This window comes from Cherax quadricarinatus, chromosome 7, assembly GCF_038502225.1.
Source record: "Cherax quadricarinatus isolate ZL_2023a chromosome 7, ASM3850222v1, whole genome shotgun sequence".
Lineage (NCBI taxonomy): Eukaryota > Metazoa > Arthropoda > Malacostraca > Decapoda > Parastacidae > Cherax > Cherax quadricarinatus.
This window is the reverse complement of record NC_091298.1, coordinates 64926326-64942558: the sequence shown is the minus strand read 5'-3', so window position 1 is coordinate 64942558 and position 16233 is coordinate 64926326. Positions and strand designations below refer to the sequence as shown.

At 44.7% G+C, this 16233-nt stretch overlaps 1 protein-coding gene across 10 annotated transcripts in view; it reads left to right on the top strand.

The window, feature by feature from the left end:
- The window catches only part of Obsc (Obscurin), a gene marked incomplete at its 5' end in the record, with an annotated part of 440143 nt that overhangs the window by 301022 nt on the left and 122888 nt on the right, over positions 1-16233 (top strand). For all 10 annotated transcript variants that reach the window (XM_070082639.1, XM_070082647.1, XM_070082643.1 and 7 more), the window contains 6 exon segments: positions 697-875; positions 1642-1772; positions 2384-2507; positions 3600-3735; positions 5168-5343; positions 6068-6173. In XM_070082639.1, coding sequence (XP_069938740.1) covers positions 697-875; positions 1642-1772; positions 2384-2507; positions 3600-3735; positions 5168-5343; positions 6068-6173 — 852 coding nt within the window.

Genomic DNA, 16233 nt, shown 5'->3' with positions numbered 1-16233 from the left:
ATATAGTGTGGCATCACAGTGTATATAGTGTGGCATCACAGTGTATATAGTGTGGCATCACAGTGTATATAGTGTGGCATCACAGTGTATATAGTGTGGCATCACAGTGTATATAGTGTGGCATCACAGTGTATATAGTGTGGCATCACAGTGTATATAGTGTGGCATCACAGTGTATATAGTGTGGCATCACAGTGTATATAGTGTGGCATCACAGTGTATATAGTGTGGCATCACAGTGTGTATAGTTTGGCATCACAGTGTATATAGTGTGGCATCACAGTGTATATAGTGTGGCATCACAGTGTATATAGTGTGGCATCACAGTGTATATAGTGTGGCATCACAGTGTATATAGTGTGGCATCACAGTGTATATAGTGTGGCATCACAGTGTATATAGTGTGGCATCACAGTGTATATAGTGTGGCATCACAGTGTATATAGTGTGGCATCACAGTGTATATAGTGTGGCATCACAGTGTGTATAGTTTGGCATCACAGTGTATATAGTGTGGCATCACAGTGTATATAGTGTGGCATCACAGTGTGTATAGTTTGGCATCACAGTGTATATAGTGTGGCATCACAGTGTGTATAGTTTGGCATCACAGTGTGTTTACATTCAGAGGTTTATATTTTATTATTATTATTATTATTATTATTATTATTATTATTATTATTATTATTATTACAGCTTCAAGGACGACCGCGAGATCAGAGAAGACGCGAGAGTGAGGCTGCATCGCGACCACGCCAGCGGTCACTACGAGATCCTTATCTCCCACGTACAGAAGAGCGATGAGGGAACGTACAAGTGTCTGGCACGGAATAAGTTCGGCCGAGCGGAGTGCGAAGCCTCCATGACAGTTAACGGTGAGGGTACTGCGTCGGCTGGTCTACCTCGGGACTGTGTCGGCTGGCCTACGTCGGGGCTGTGTCGGCTGGTCTACCTCGGGGCTGTGTCGGCTGGTCTACCTCGGGGCTGTGTCGGCTGGCCTACCTTGGTCACCTTCCTTATGTGTTTGTCTTGGTGCATTGCTCCTGAAGAGGTGTTTGTGATAGTAGAGTGAAAGGCCTTGAGAAATATCATTACCCCCTCTAGTGTTTACTGTATATATATGTATATATATATATATATATATATATATATATATATATATATATATATATATATATATATATATGTATATGTATATATATATATATATATATATATATATATATATATATATATATATATAGATACATTGTTGATATAAAGGTGGCATATACGGTACATGTTGTTACGTGTGTATCACCGATTATATATATATATATATACTCCTTTTTTTCTGTGTATGACGGGGTAGGTCATGTTCAGTTTGAAATTCCCAAATGATAATAACTCCAGCTCTGCTGGAAGGAAGGCTTCGAGGCTGTCGTAGTTGATGGAGCTTTTAAATGGAATACTGGACGGGGGAGATAGATAGCCTCGTTGCCCTGTTAAAGTCTCTCATCTGATGTATGTCAACAAGGGGAAATATAGCTAGCTTTTGTTCCCAATGTGTAACTATGCATAGCAAACAGCAGCACAGTGCTGATCCTACCACCTATCACTACCCATGCTCACCACCTCACCTAACCACTTTCTTCCCTACAGACGAGGGCCTCGTGTACGAGAGCTTAAGTGGCAAAGGGTCTCTCCTGGCTAAGGGAGAGAAAGCAGAATTTAAGTGGTTCAGAGACGGGCAGGAGTTCGATCCCTACGAGAGGTTCAACGTCATGTTTAAGGTCAGTGCCACTTAATACGATCACGTGCTACGTAATACGATCACGTGCTACGTAATACGATCACGTGCTACGTAATACGATCAATGCTACGTAATACGATCACGTGCTACGTAATACGATCACGTGCTACGTAATACGATCACAGAAAGTTCCTTTGCTGGAGCAAAGGCATTTTCTGTGATCGTATTTCCTTGGACCATTTCTTCAACATTGCAAGCTCCTGATGATGTTTAGATTACAACACGAAAGGCCTAGAGCTATCATTTAACTCCCCCCGTGGTTGTTTTGCATCTTGTATCGCTGCCCGTCTCCCACCAAGGCAGGGTAACCCGAAAAAGAAACACTTTTACCATCATTCCCACTATTACTGTCTTGCCAAACAGCAAAAATTATAAGACCCTCCTTTAGAGTGCAGGCAGCAATGTGACTGTGATGTCAACAAACTCTTGGAAATTCGGCGATTGAGTGAATATTGGTGAGTGTGCTTTCTTCTTTAGGTCACCTTGCCCTCTGCCTCTCTCACATTTTTATCACACTCTCGCCTGACATCCTCTTCCTTCACTTTTCTTAAGTAAAGTTATGACTTAAGAGTGTGGTTACTTACCCCACAGGATGATGAGGACACTCTGGCCTTAGTCTTCCAAAATGTTACACCTGAGGATGCTGGTCTCTACACCTGTGTAGCATCCACTTCCTGTGGCAAGATCTCCTGCTCTGCTGAACTTACCGTGGAAGGTTAGTGTGTAGCCACAGAGATGTGTGTGTGGGAGGGATGCTGTGTGTGTGTACTCAGAGATGTGTTGGAGAGAGGGCATCTTGTGTGTACTCAGAGATGTGCTTGAGAGAGGGCATCTTGTGTGTACTCAGAGATGTGCTTGAGAGAGGGCATCTTGTGCGTACTCAGAGATATGCTTGAGAGAGGGCATCTTGTGCGTACTCAGAGATGTGCTTGAGAGAGGGCATCTTGTGCGTACTCAGAGATGTGCTTGAGAGAGGGCATCTTGTGCATACTCAGAGATGTGCTTGAGAGAGGGCATCTTGTGTGTAATCAGAGATGTGTTGAAGAGAGGGCATCCTGTGTGTACTCAGAGATGTGTTGGAGAGAGAGCATCATGTGTGTGTGCGTGTACTCACCTAGTTGTGGTTGCGGGGGTCGATTCACAGCTCCTGGCCCCGCCTCTTTACCTGGCCGCTACCCGGTCACTCTTCCCGCTCCGTGTGTGTGTGTGTGTGTGTGTGTGTGTGTACACATTATTTATTGATGCCTCACCTGTCGTCAGGAATATTTCCTGGTTTTTACCTGGAACAAGATGGATGGTCCCCTTGCCGTCTTAAGACGCCGCCTGGGACCTCCTTTAGCCTCGAAGGAGAGGCTCTCAGTCTTGGTAAAGTCTTAAGATAATCTTGTAAGAGGTGAATGGCCTTGTGAGGTAAAAGGTGGACCAGGGTTTCCAGAGGACCAGGGTTTTCAGTGGACCAGGGTTTTCAGTGGACCAGGGTTTTCAGTGGACCAGAGTTTTCAGTGGACCAGGGTTTTCAGTGGACCAGAGTTTTCAGTGGACCAGAGTTTTCAGTGGACCAGTGTTTTCAGTGGACCAGAGTTTTCAGTGGACCAGAGTTTTCAGTGGACCAGAGTTTTCAGTGGACCAGGGTTTTCAGTGGACCAGAGTTTTCAGTGGACCAGAGTTTTCAGTGGACCAGAGTTTTCAGTGGACCAACACTTAGCCTGCAAATTCAACTGCATAACAAGAAAGACTTGCTAATTTATACACTTAATCTCTTCACTAACCTGCTCACTAACATATACTTGCGTGTGTCCCCGCGCAGGTTCTGTGAACCGCTTACTTCGTGACCCGGAACCTCCCAGCATCAAGGAATCGCTGAGTGATACTCAGGTGGCCCAAGGAGGATCTGCCATGCTGGAGTGTAAGGTCGGAGGATTTCCCAAGCCAGAACTCCAGTGGTAAGTGGAACCTCGTTCAGATTGACCATCCCTGCCTCAGACGCATGTAGAATAGTAGATAGTCCTTGAATAGGGGTAGATAGTCCTTGAATAGGTGTAGATAGTCCTCAATCGGTAACCTTAAGGTTCTCCTCATATAAAAAATACAGGATAGTCCTTAATTTAGATAGAAGTAGATAGCTCTTCTCAGCTGATAGCCATGTACTCCTTCGTCTGAGAAGGGTCTCTGAGTTGAAGGGGCTTTATGTTAATTTCTCAATGCTAAACATTGAAATAATCTTAGGGAAAGTAAACGTGAGGTGACGGGGTAGCTTAGATAAGATAATAATAATAATAGTAATAATTATTATGTTCCTGCCCTGCCTCACTGTTTTCAGAATTTATTCTGTGTAATTGATTGAAAAAAACACTGGTTTGGAAAACGTCTCGATGTATGAAGATACACAGGTATTATACATGTTTAGTATTGTAATAAAGTTGGTAGAATTACCGACAATATGTAAAGTAAAAGGACACAAGTGCAACTAATGTGACATTTATTGTGGCAACGTTTCGCTCTCCAGGAGCTTTATCAAACCATTACAAACAATACATGGACACACAGGGTATATAAAGGCTCAGAGTGAGGTGCAGTCGCAAGTGCCTCGAATCAGCACTGATCGCTGTTTCGAATACAATTAAACAAAACAACGGCAGCTTCACCATCTCCGAAGTCTTAGCAAGAATCCTCCTGAAAACAGTAAACCCTGCCATCACATAGTCTCTCCTGTTATACTACACAAAGCACATTACAGAGAGTGAACACTAAAACAAGCTGCCTCTTTCCAGTCTCTATTTGTCCAACCTATTTTTATGTTACCCAAGTAATAGCTTTTATATCCTTTTACTCATGTACGAATTAATTGTTCTATCATATTGTATTACTTTTGTCACTACCACTACTACTACTACTACTACTACTACTACTACTACTATTACCACCACCACTAGTGAACATCGAAATGGTACCTCACTAGTATTACACCTCACTCTGAGCCTTTATATACCCTCTGTGTCCATGTATTGTTTGTAATGGCTTGATAAAGCTCCTGGAGAGCGAAACGTTGCCACAATAAATGTCACATTAGTTGCACTTGTGTCCTTTTACTTTACATGTTTAGTATTGATTTAGGTTAGGTCTGGTTTGTCAGGAAACAGGACAAGTGTTTCCCGACGTGGATGTTAGTCATATGATGACCCACAGCTGGAGCTTTTGGTCATCTGACCGAGGCCTTTATGATTACAACCATTTTTATTTATGTCGAATAATTGAGAGTGTAATAAACACTTTCCAGTGTTTAGTGTTTTATTAATCACTAATATTCCAGCAAGTGTAATAATAATCTCTCTCTCTCTCTCTCTATCTCTCTCTCTCTCTCTCTCTCTCTCTCAGGACGAAGAACGGGCTGGACGTCAAATCTGGAGGACGCTTCAAGTTCCTCTGGGAGGACGAAGAGTCGGTAGCACTCGTCATTAAGAACGTTGAAGAGAAGGATGCTGGCCTCTACCGTGTTGTGGCCAAGAACGAGCTGGGCGAGGCTCAGTGCTCGGCCAACCTGGCCATCAAGGGTAAGTACCCCAGGGGAGTTTCAAGGTTCGGAAGGTCTCTTGATATTTTTCTTAAAAAGGAAAAAAGGCCACGAAATTTGGACATTTTGTTTCAAGACGTAATTGTGGGAGATTCATTGTGATATATTCGATTTAAAAGGTCTTCACAAGGGAGTGAGGGTTATTTAAATGGTGAGTGAGGAGGTAGAGCGGGACAGGCTCTCTTCTGCATATATGTACATTGAGAGGGGTATGTTTCACAGTATATATACGCTAGCAGGTGTATATCTCAGTGTTTATACACGGGTGTGTGCTTCTCAGTGTATATACGCTTAGATATGTATGTCTGTATATACACGAGAGGTATGTTTAGTGTATATTCATTGAGACATGCATATCTCTCAGTGTATATATACTTAGACATGCATATCTCTCAGACTATATACACTGAGAGCGTACCTCGGTCCCTTTTGACTTATGGTCATTTAGGTACCTAAATGACCGTAACACGTCAAGAGGGACCCTAACACCGCCGATAGGCTTCAAACCCCATTAACCAACCAACCAATCAGGAGGGCCGTTAGAGCAGCGATGCCTTGTTAGCAGTAGTGGTAGTAAAGGATTTTATCACAGCTAAAGCTATAAATGGGCTTTATATTTGGTTTGTTAGCTAAGATGATTGTGTGAAGACGCCAGGAGATTCTTCACCGGAAATTAACTGCATCTTTCTTCTTTTTCTTCACAGCTGGGCCTAAGATTAAGAAGATGAAGAAGGAGGTAGCCTGTATCATCGGCAAGGACCTCGACTACCAGGTGGAGGTGGAGGGCGAGCCTGCTCCTCAAGTCAAGTGGTAAGTACCCATCTCGTACCCGAGTCTCCAGTTAAGTGGTAAGTACTACTTTGAACTTAAGTCTTTAGGGCTGTGCTACTCGTTGCTGGGTTGTCCTGCTGGTCTCTGACTTGTCCTCCTGGTCTCTAACTTGTCCTCCTGGTCTCTAACTTGTCCTCCTGGTCTCTAACTTGTCCTCCTGGTCTCTAACTTGTCATCCTGGTCTTTGACTTGTCTTCCTGGTCTCTAACTTGTCCTCCTGGTCTCTGACTTGTCCTCCTGGTCTCTAACTTGTCCTCCTGGTCTCTAACTTGTCATCCTGGTCTCTGACTTGCCTTCCTGGTCTCTAACTTGTCCTCCTGGTCTCTGACTTGTCCTCCTGGTCTCTAACTTGTCCTCCTGGTCTCTAACTTGTCATCCTGGTCTCTGACTTGTCTTCCTGGTCTCTAACTTGTCCTCCTGGTCTCTGACTTGTCCTCCTGATCTCTGACTTGTCCTCCTGGTCTCTAACTTGTCCTCCTGGTCTCTAACTTGTCCTCCTGATCTCTAACTTGTCCTCCTGGTCCCTAACTTGTCCTCCTGGTCTCTAACTTGTCCTCCTGGTCTCTGACTTGTCCTCCTGATCTCTAACTTGTCCTCCTGGTCTCTAACTTGTCCTCGTGGTCTCTAACTTGTCCTCCTGGTCTCTAACTTGTCCTCCTGGTCTCTAACTTGTCCTCCTGGTCTCTAACTTGTCCTCCTGGTCTCTAACTTGTCCTCGTGGTCTCTAACTTGTCCTCCTGGTCTCTAACTTGTCCTCCTGGTCTCTAACTTGTCCTCCTGGTCTCTAACTTGTCCTCCTGGTCTCTAACTTGTCCTCCTGGTCTCTAACTTGTTTTCCTGGTCTCTAACTTGTTTTCCTGGTCTCTAACTTGTCTTCCTGGTCTCTAACTTGTCCTCCTGATCTCTAACTTGTCCTCCTGGTCTCTAACTTTTCCTCCTGGTCTCTAACTTGTCCTCGTGGTCTCTAACTTGTCCTCGTGGTCTCTAACTTATCCTCCTGGTCTCTAACTTGTCCTCTTGGTCTCTAACTTGTCCTCCTGGTCTCTAACTTGTCCTCCTGGTCTCTAACTTGTCCTCCTGGTCTCTAACTTGTCCTCCTGGTCTCTAACTTGTCCTCCTGGTCTCTAACTTGTCCTCCTGGTCTCTAACTTGTCCTCCTGGTCTCTAACTTGTCCTCGTGGTCTCTAACTTGTCCTCGTGGTCTCTAACTTGTCCTCGTGGTCTCTAACTTGTCCTCCTGGTCTCTAACTTGTCCTCCTGGTCTCTAACTTGTCCTCCTGGTCTCTAACTTGTCCTCCTGGTCTCTAACTTGTTTTCCTGGTCTCTAACTTGTCCTCCTGGTCTCTAACTTGACCTCCTGGTCTCTAACTTGTCCTCCTGGTCTCTAACTTGTCCTCCTGGTCTCTAACTTGTCCTCCTGGTCTCTAACTTGTCCTCCTGGTCTCTAACTTGTCCTCGTGGTCTCTAACTTGTCCTCCTGGTCTCTAACTTGTCCTCCTGGTCTCTAACTTGTCCTCGTGGTCTCTAACTTGTCCTCCTGGTCTCTAACTTGTCCTCCTGGTCTCTAACTTGTCCTCCTGGTCTCTAACTTGTCCTCCTGGTCTCTAACTTGTCCTCGTGGTCTCTAACTTGTCCTCCTGGTCTCTAACTTGTCCTCCTGGTCTCTAACTTGTCCTCCTGGTCTCTAACTTGTCCTCCTGGTCTCTAACTTGTCCTCCTGGTCTCTAACTTGTTTTCCTGGTCTCTAACTTGTTTTCCTGGTCTCTACCTTGTCCTCCTGGTCTCTAACTTGTCCTCCTGATCTCTAACTTGTCCTCCTGGTCTCTAACTTTTCCTCCTGGTCTCTAACTTGTCCTCGTGGTCTCTAACTTGTCCTCGTGGTCTCTAACTTATCCTCCTGGTCTCTAACTTGTCCTCTTGGTCTCTAACTTGTCCTCCTGGTCTCTAACTTGTCCTCCTGGTCTCTAACTTGTCCTCCTGGTCTCTAACTTGTCCTCCTGGTCTCTAACTTGTCCTCCTGGTCTCTAACTTGTCCTCCTGGTCTCTAACTTGTCCTCGTGGTCTCTAACTTGTCCTCGTGGTCTCTAACTTGTCCTCGTGGTCTCTAACTTGTCCTCCTGGTCTCTAACTTGTCCTCCTGGTCTCTAACTTGTCCTCCTGGTCTCTAACTTGTCCTCCTGGTCTCTAACTTGTCCTCCTGGTCTCTAACTTGTTTTCCTGGTCTCTAACTTGTCCTCCTGGTCTCTAACTTGACCTCCTGGTCTCTAACTTGTCCTCCTGGTCTCTAACTTGTCCTCCTGGTCTCTAACTTTTCCTCCTGGTCTCTAACTTGTCCTCCTGGTCTCTAACTTGTCCTCGTGGTCTCTAACTTGTCCTCCTGGTCTCTAACTTGTCCTCGTGGTCTCTAACTTGTCCTCCTGGTCTCTAACTTGTCCTCCTGGTCTCTAACTTGTCCTCCTGGTCTCTAACTTGTCCTCCTGGTCTCTAACTTGTCCTCCTGGTCTCTAACTTGTCCTCCTGGTCTCTAACTTGTCCTCCTGGTCTCTAACTTGTCCTCCTGGTCTCTAACTTGTCCTCCTGGTCTCTAACTTGTCCTCCTGGTCTCTAACTTGTCCTCCTGGTCTCTAACTTGTCCTCCTGGTCTCTAACTTGTCCTCCTGGTCTCTAACTTGTCCTCCTGGTCTCTAACTTTTCCTCCTGGTCTCTAACTTGTCCTCGTGGTCTCTAACTTGTCCTCCTGGTCTCTAACTTGTCCTCCTGGTCTCTAACTTGTCCTCCTGGTCTCTAACTTGTCCTCGTGGTCTCTAACTTGTCCTCCTGGTCTCTAACTTGTCCTCCTGGTCTCTAACTTGTCCTCCTGGTCTCTAACTTGTCCTCCTGGTCTCTAACTTGTCCTCCTGGTCTCTAACTTGTCCTCCTGGTCTCTAACTTGTCCTCCTGGTCTCTAACTTGTCCTCCTGGTCTCTAACTTGTCCTCCTGGTCTCTAACTTGTCCTCCTGGTCTCTAACTTGTCCTCCTGGTCTCTAACTTGTCCTCCTGGTCTCTAACTTGTCCTCCTGGTCTCTAACTTGTCCTCCTGGTCTCTAACTTGTCCTCCTGGTCTCTAACTTGTCCTCCTGGTCTCTAACTTGTCCTCCTGGTCTCTAACTTGTCCTCCTGGTCTCTAACTTGTCCTCCTGGTCTCTGACTTGTCCTCCTGGTCTCTAACTTGTCCTCCTGGTCTCTAACTTGTCCTCCTGGTCTCTGACTTGTCCTCCTGGTCTCTGACTTGTCCTCCTGGTCTCTAACTTGTCCTCCTGGTCTCTAACTTGTCCTCCTGGTCTCTAACTTGTCCTCCTGGTCTCTAACTTGTCCTCCTGGTCTCTAACTTGTCCTCCTGGTCTCTAACTTGTCCTCCTGGTCTCTAACTTGTCCTCCTGGTCTCTAACTTGTCCTCCTGGTCTCTAACTTGTCCTCCTGGTCTCTAACTTGTCCTCCTGGTCTCTAACTTGTCCTCCTGGTCTCTGACTTGTCCTCCTGGTCTCTGACTTGTCCTCCTGGTCTCTAACTTGTCCTCCTGGTCTCTAACTTGTCCTCCTGGTCTCTAACTTGTCCTCCTGGTCTCTAACTTGTCCTCCTGGTCTCTAACTTGTCCTCCTGGTCTCTAACTTGTCCTCCTGGTCTCTAACTTGTCCTCCTGGTCTCTAACTTGTCCTCCTGGTCTCTAACTTGTCCTCCTGGTCTCTAACTTGTCCTCCTGGTCTCTAACTTGTCCTCCTGGTCTCTAACTTGTCCTCCTGGTCTCTAACTTGTCCTCCTGGTCTCTAACTTGTCCTCCTGGTCTCTAACTTGTCCTCCTGGTCTCTAACTTGTCCTCCTGGTCTCTAACTTGTCCTCCTGGTCTCTAACTTGTCCTCCTGGTCTCTAACTTGTCCTCGTGGTCTCTAACTTGTCCTCCTGGTCTCTAACTTGTCCTCCTGGTCTCTAACTTGTCCTCCTGGTCTCTAACTTGTCCTCCTGGTCTCTAACTTGTCCTCCTGGTCTCTAACTTGTTTTCCTGGTCTCTAACTTGTCCTCCTGGTCTCTGACTTGTCCTCCTGGTCTCTAACTTGTCCTCCTGGTCTCTAACTTGTCCTCCTGGTCTCTAACTTGTCCTCCTGGTCTCTGACTTGTCCTCCTGGTCTCTAACTTGTCCTCCTGGTCTCTAACTTGTCCTCCTGGTCTCTAACTTGTCCTCCTGGTCTCTAATATTCTAAAATCGTCTTTAAAAATATATCAGCATTCATATTTTTTTTTCGATTATTCTAAAACCACATAAACTCTGGCTGGAACTTAATAAAACTGTAGGGAAAAAATAAACCAAGGATATTAAAACCTGGTCTTTCCAAGTTCTGTTCGTACGGGAAATTTTCAAGAATATTGTTTATATATATATATATATATATATATATATATATATATATATATATATATATATATATATATATATATATATATATATATATATGTATATATATGTATATATATGTATGTATATATATATATATATATATATATATATATATATATATATATATATATATATATATATATATATATTTATTTATTTATTTATTTATTTTAAAACTCTAAGTCAGAACTTTCTGCCTCCATGTCACAAAATTTTCTTTTTTTGTTTTTAGACTGATTTCAATTACGTCACATTGTGAGTGGATGGGTGAAGGGGAGAGAGAGGTTGTCGACCTCTCTCTCTCTCTCTCTCAATCTTTTCTACTCTTATCTTGGCTACCTTTCCAATTTCATCAACTTTGCCTCTTATGTGCTAAACGGACTTTGTTCTCTCTTAAACTCTGCTCTTGCGAAATCTGTTCTTTCCCTTCGCTATATTTCCATTCTCTCAAATCTTAACAGCCCTCTCTCTCTGTTCCTTAGACAACAACCTTACTTTTCGCCAGAACTCCCTTCGTACCTCTCCTCCTGCTATTGATGTTTTCGGAGTTTACTGCTTCTCTTGTTCCCTCCGGTACATTGGAGCAACTGGCTGCTCTCTGTTTCTGGGCAGACTTAAAGAGCACAAAAGATGTGTGAGATTTGCCAACACTAACAGTGTTCTTTTCTGTCATGTTTCATCACAGTCATGTTATCGACCGGTCCTCTGTCAAGACTGTCTACCCTTCTTCATGTCAGAGATCACAGTCATCTTATTGACTGGTCCTCTATCAAGACTGTCTACCTTTCTTCTAGCCTTCATAGACGCCATTTTGTTGAGGCAGCATCCCTTACACACAACTTTCCTAAAATGAATCTTACTCAAGGCATTGTCTCCGTAGAAGCCTTCTTTTCTCATTACATTGTCAAATGCTCCTAACTATAGAACACTCGTGACTTGACTTCATCTCCTCCTCCTCCTCCTCTCCCTGCCTCTTCTCCTCTCCTATATTTTCGTGGTGTTTTCTTTCTTCTGCCTAGGTGAGTCCTGTCCCATTAGTGTCCCTCCTTCGTGTACCATTAGCTCTCCTGCACTGATTCTTTTTCTTGTTGTTCCTTGTTCTTAGACTGCATACACTACTGCTACCACTAACACAGACTGCTGTTACTACTACTATAACTTCGCTAACACTACTCTGTGACTCCTGTATCACTATCATTACCGCGTAGTGTGACAAACTACTGTACCAGAATAGAGTACTGTGGGCACAGTTGGCCAACAACCCAGAGGCTGCACAGGTGGTTCACACCCCCTCAGACGCACCACCATCTACGGTGCGTCTGGAGGGGATGCTACTACTACTGCTATTGTTACTATTACTGCTACTGCTACTACTGCTGTTATTTCTTCTAGTACTACTACTAATAACAATAACAGTAACAACTATCACAATAACCACCACTACAACAGCTGCTCCTACAGCAACAGTTGTATTATTATCCTCACCAATAAGCAGTTCACGGAGTGTTTATGACACATAAAACACCTTGTGATTGCTGGCGTGGGATCCGATCCTCTTAAATGCTCCCTGGAGTCTCTTAAAACACTTGAGACAATCTCCCACACACACACACTTACACTCTCACACCTATCTCTCTTCTTTCGTTCTCTCTATTTTTCTCCCCTCTCTTCTTTCTCTCGCTTTCTCTTTTCTTGCTTCTTATCTTCCATCTCTCTGCCCTGTTTCGTTTTTCCTGTCTGCGTTTTCTCCCGTTTTTCTACGCTTCCTTTTATTTTTGTTTGCTCATGTTTGTTTTTGCTTTGTTTTTCTACTAATGGCGGCTGTTTTCGTTATTGTTACCGTTGCTGTTGTTACTGCTACTGCTGGTGCTCCTGTTGCTGTGACTGCTGTTGTTGCGGTTCTGTTGCTGTCTGATATGTTTGCTGATAAGATGCTGTTGTTGCTGCTCCTGTTCTGTTTGCTGTTATTGCTGCCTCCTGTTGCTGCAACTGCTGTTGTTGTGGCTCTGTTGCTGTCTGTTATGTTTCTTGATAAGGTGCTGTTGTTGTTGCTGCTGCTGTTGTTGCAATTGCTGTTGGTGGTGCTGTTGTTGATATTACGTCGCGTGAACGTGGTGGAGTGTTTTTCTCTGTTGAGTAAGTTTGCGAAGCTCCAGTAGAGAGAGAGAGAGAGAGAGAGAGAGAGAGAGAGAAAGAGAGACAGATTTATTTTCTGGGATCTATTTTTTAATTCTGTCAGATACTTTGAACTCAGAGAGGCACTTTAGGGATCTTCTGAGAGCCATTTTTTAAGGGGCTGTATGAGCCAATGTTGCACTCTGAGATATTTTAAACGCTAGTAGCTGGTAGCCTTGTTTGAGCCCCGGCAGAAGCTTCGTAACTCAAGGGCTCATTTCTGTGTTTTAAAAGCTTTTTTTCAACTTTAAGCTCCAAATTTAGGTGTGAGCTCTGGGATGAAGCGATTTTGAGCTCTGAGAGTTGCCCTAGCACTCTCAAAGTCACTTGTTGTACTCTCTGAAGCTATTTCATGGGCTTTGGGAAGAGCCACAACGTGAGCTCTGGCTCCTTGACTCTCTAAGCGGACGAAAATTTCAAGTGTGGAGTAACAGTAGTGAATCGCAGGCAAGGAATCCAATTCCCCGTGCCGCCACTCGGATTACTTTTAAAGCATGCGTAAATCCCTCTCCTGCCGATCCTATCCTGCTGCCCAGACACACACACACACACACACACCTGGGCAAAAAAAAAAGGAATAATTCCTTCGTGGTCCTCTCACCCAGGTATTTTTGGAGAGATGCCACGTTAAGACAGCAAGCACGCTGTCGTAAGGTATTTGGACGAAAGAGAGGACGTTCGTGTGGCCTTCGTTCGTCATTCGTAGCAATAGTTGATTCTAAACATTTTGCGGTGTTTAAACGAAAGAGAGGACGTTCGTGTGGCCTTCGTCATTCGTAGCAGTAGTTGATTCTAAGTATCGTGCGATGTTTAGATGAAAGAGAGGACGTTCGTGTGGCCCTCGTTCGTCATTCGTAACAATAAGGTCGTTGATTCGAGGTTTGTTAGGCTGTTGTGGTCGAGGAATAAGGAGGGTTGACTTCCATTTACTGAAGGAATCGGTGCCAGAATCGCTTTGACAAGGAAATGACACATTTGAGTAGTGTATATATCTGTGTGTATACACAGAGTGGCGTGTATATCTGTGTGTGTATACACCGAGAGGCGTATATCTAGTGTGTATGCGCAGATACACACTTCATATATATATATATATATATATATATATATATATATATATATATATATATATATATATATATATATATATATATATATATATATATATACAGTGAAATACAGACATCTCTCACTGGATATACACTGAGATATATACACTTCTCAGGGTGTATACACTGAGATACACACACACACACACACACTTACAGCTGGGAGAGGACCAGCTGGGAGAAGACCAGCTGGGGAGAGGATCAGCTGGGAGAGGACCAGCTGGGGAGAGGATCAGCTGAGAGACGTGACCAAGGCAACATTTTTGGAGGTCACAAAAACAAGATGTCGACGCTAATTTATCTCCCACGCCAAATTACTCACTGTGGGGGGAGGGAGGGAGGGGGCAATTTCCCCCAGTTTGTGTTGGGGAATGGGAGGGGAGGAGGATAGGAAGGAGAGAGATGGGGAGAGAGACAGAGATGGAGAGAAAGAGAGAGAGATTGGAGAGAGAGAGGGATGGGGAGGTGTTAAGAGAGAGAGAAAAAACAGGTAACGAAGTATAGCAGAATTACAAACAAACAAACAAACAAAAACAACTAAAACAAACGCGTGTAACCAATAGAATATGTAGACGCAAACAACAGCAAAATAAAGAAATGCAGACAAAGACAGTATAAACAAACAAACAAACGTAAACGAAGACAATGGAAAATTAAACAAATACAAACAAAGACAGTAGAAAAAAACAAGGACTCGAACATGCCAAGAGAGTGACTCGCTAAACCCGTAAGGGCGGTGATCTCTCTCTCCCCTCCACTGGGGGCGGGGTTAAAGGAATCAACTTTGATCCGAGGAAGAAGAAAACAAACAAGATTTTAAGAGCAAAAATAAGAGAGATACCACAGTGGTTGTAGAGGGATACCACAGTGGTTGTAGAGGGATACCACAGTGGTTGTAGAGGGATACCACAGTGGTTGTAGAGGGATACCACAGTGGTTGTAGAGGGATACCACAGTGGTTGTAGAGGGATACCACAGTGGTTGTAGAGGGATACCACAGTGGTTGTAGAGGGATACCACAGTGGTTGTAGAGGGATACCACAGTGGTTGTAGAGGGACACTACAGTGGTTGTAGAGGGATACCACAGTGGTTGTAGAGGGATACCACAGTGGTTGTAGAGGGATACCACAGTGGTTGTAGAGGGATACCACAGTGGTTGTAGAGGGATACCACAGTGGTTGTAGAGGGATACCACAGTGGTTGTAGAGGGATACTACAGTGGTTGTAGAGGGATACCACAGTGGTTGTAAAGGGATACCACAGTGGTTGTAGAGGGATACTACAGTGGTTGTAGAGGGATACCACAGTGGTTGTAGAGGGATACCACAGTGGTTGTAGAGGGATACCACAGTGGTTGTAGAGGGATACCACAGTGGTTGTAGAGGGATACCACAGTGGTTGTAGAGGGATACCACAGTGGTTGTAGAGGGATACCACAGTGGTTGTAGAGGGATACCACAGTGGTTGTAGAGGGATACCACAGTGGTTGTAGAGGGATACCACAGTGGTTGTAGAGGGATACTACAGTGGTTGTAGAGGGATACCACAGTGGTTGTAGAGGGATACCACAGTGGTTGTAGAGGGATACCACAGTGGTTGTAGAGGGATACCACAGTGGTTGTAGAGGGATACCACAGTGGTTGTAGAGGGATACCACAGTGGTTGTAGAGGGATACCACAGTGGTTGTAGAGGGATACCACAGTGGTTGTAGAGGGATACTGCAGTGGTTGTAGAGGGATACCACAGTGGTTGTAGAGGGATACCACAGTGGTTGTAGAGGGATACTACAGTGGTTGTAGAGGGATACCACAGTGGTTGTAGAGGGATACCACAGTGGTTGTAGAGGGATACCACAGTGGTTGTAGAGGGATACCACAGTGGTTGTAGAGGGATACCACAGTGGTTGTAGAGGGATACCACAGTGGTTGTAGAGGGATACCACAGTGGTTGTAGAGGGATACCACAGTGGTTGTAGAGGGATACCACAGTGGTTGTAGAGGGATAGCACTGGTTGTAGAGGGATACCACAGTGGTTGTAGAGGGATACCACAGTGGTTGTAGAGGGATACCACAGTGGTTGTAGAGGGATACTACAGTGGTTGTAGAGGGATACCACAGTGGTTGTAGAGGGATACCACAGTGGTTGTAGAGGGATACCACAGTGGTTGTAGAGGGATAGCACTGGTTGTAGAGGGTTACCACAGTGGTTGTAGAGGGTTACCACAGTGGTTGAAGAGGGATACCACAGTGGTTATAGAGGGATACCACAGTGGTTGTAGAGGGATACCACAGTGGTTGTAGAGGGATACCACAGTGGTTGTAG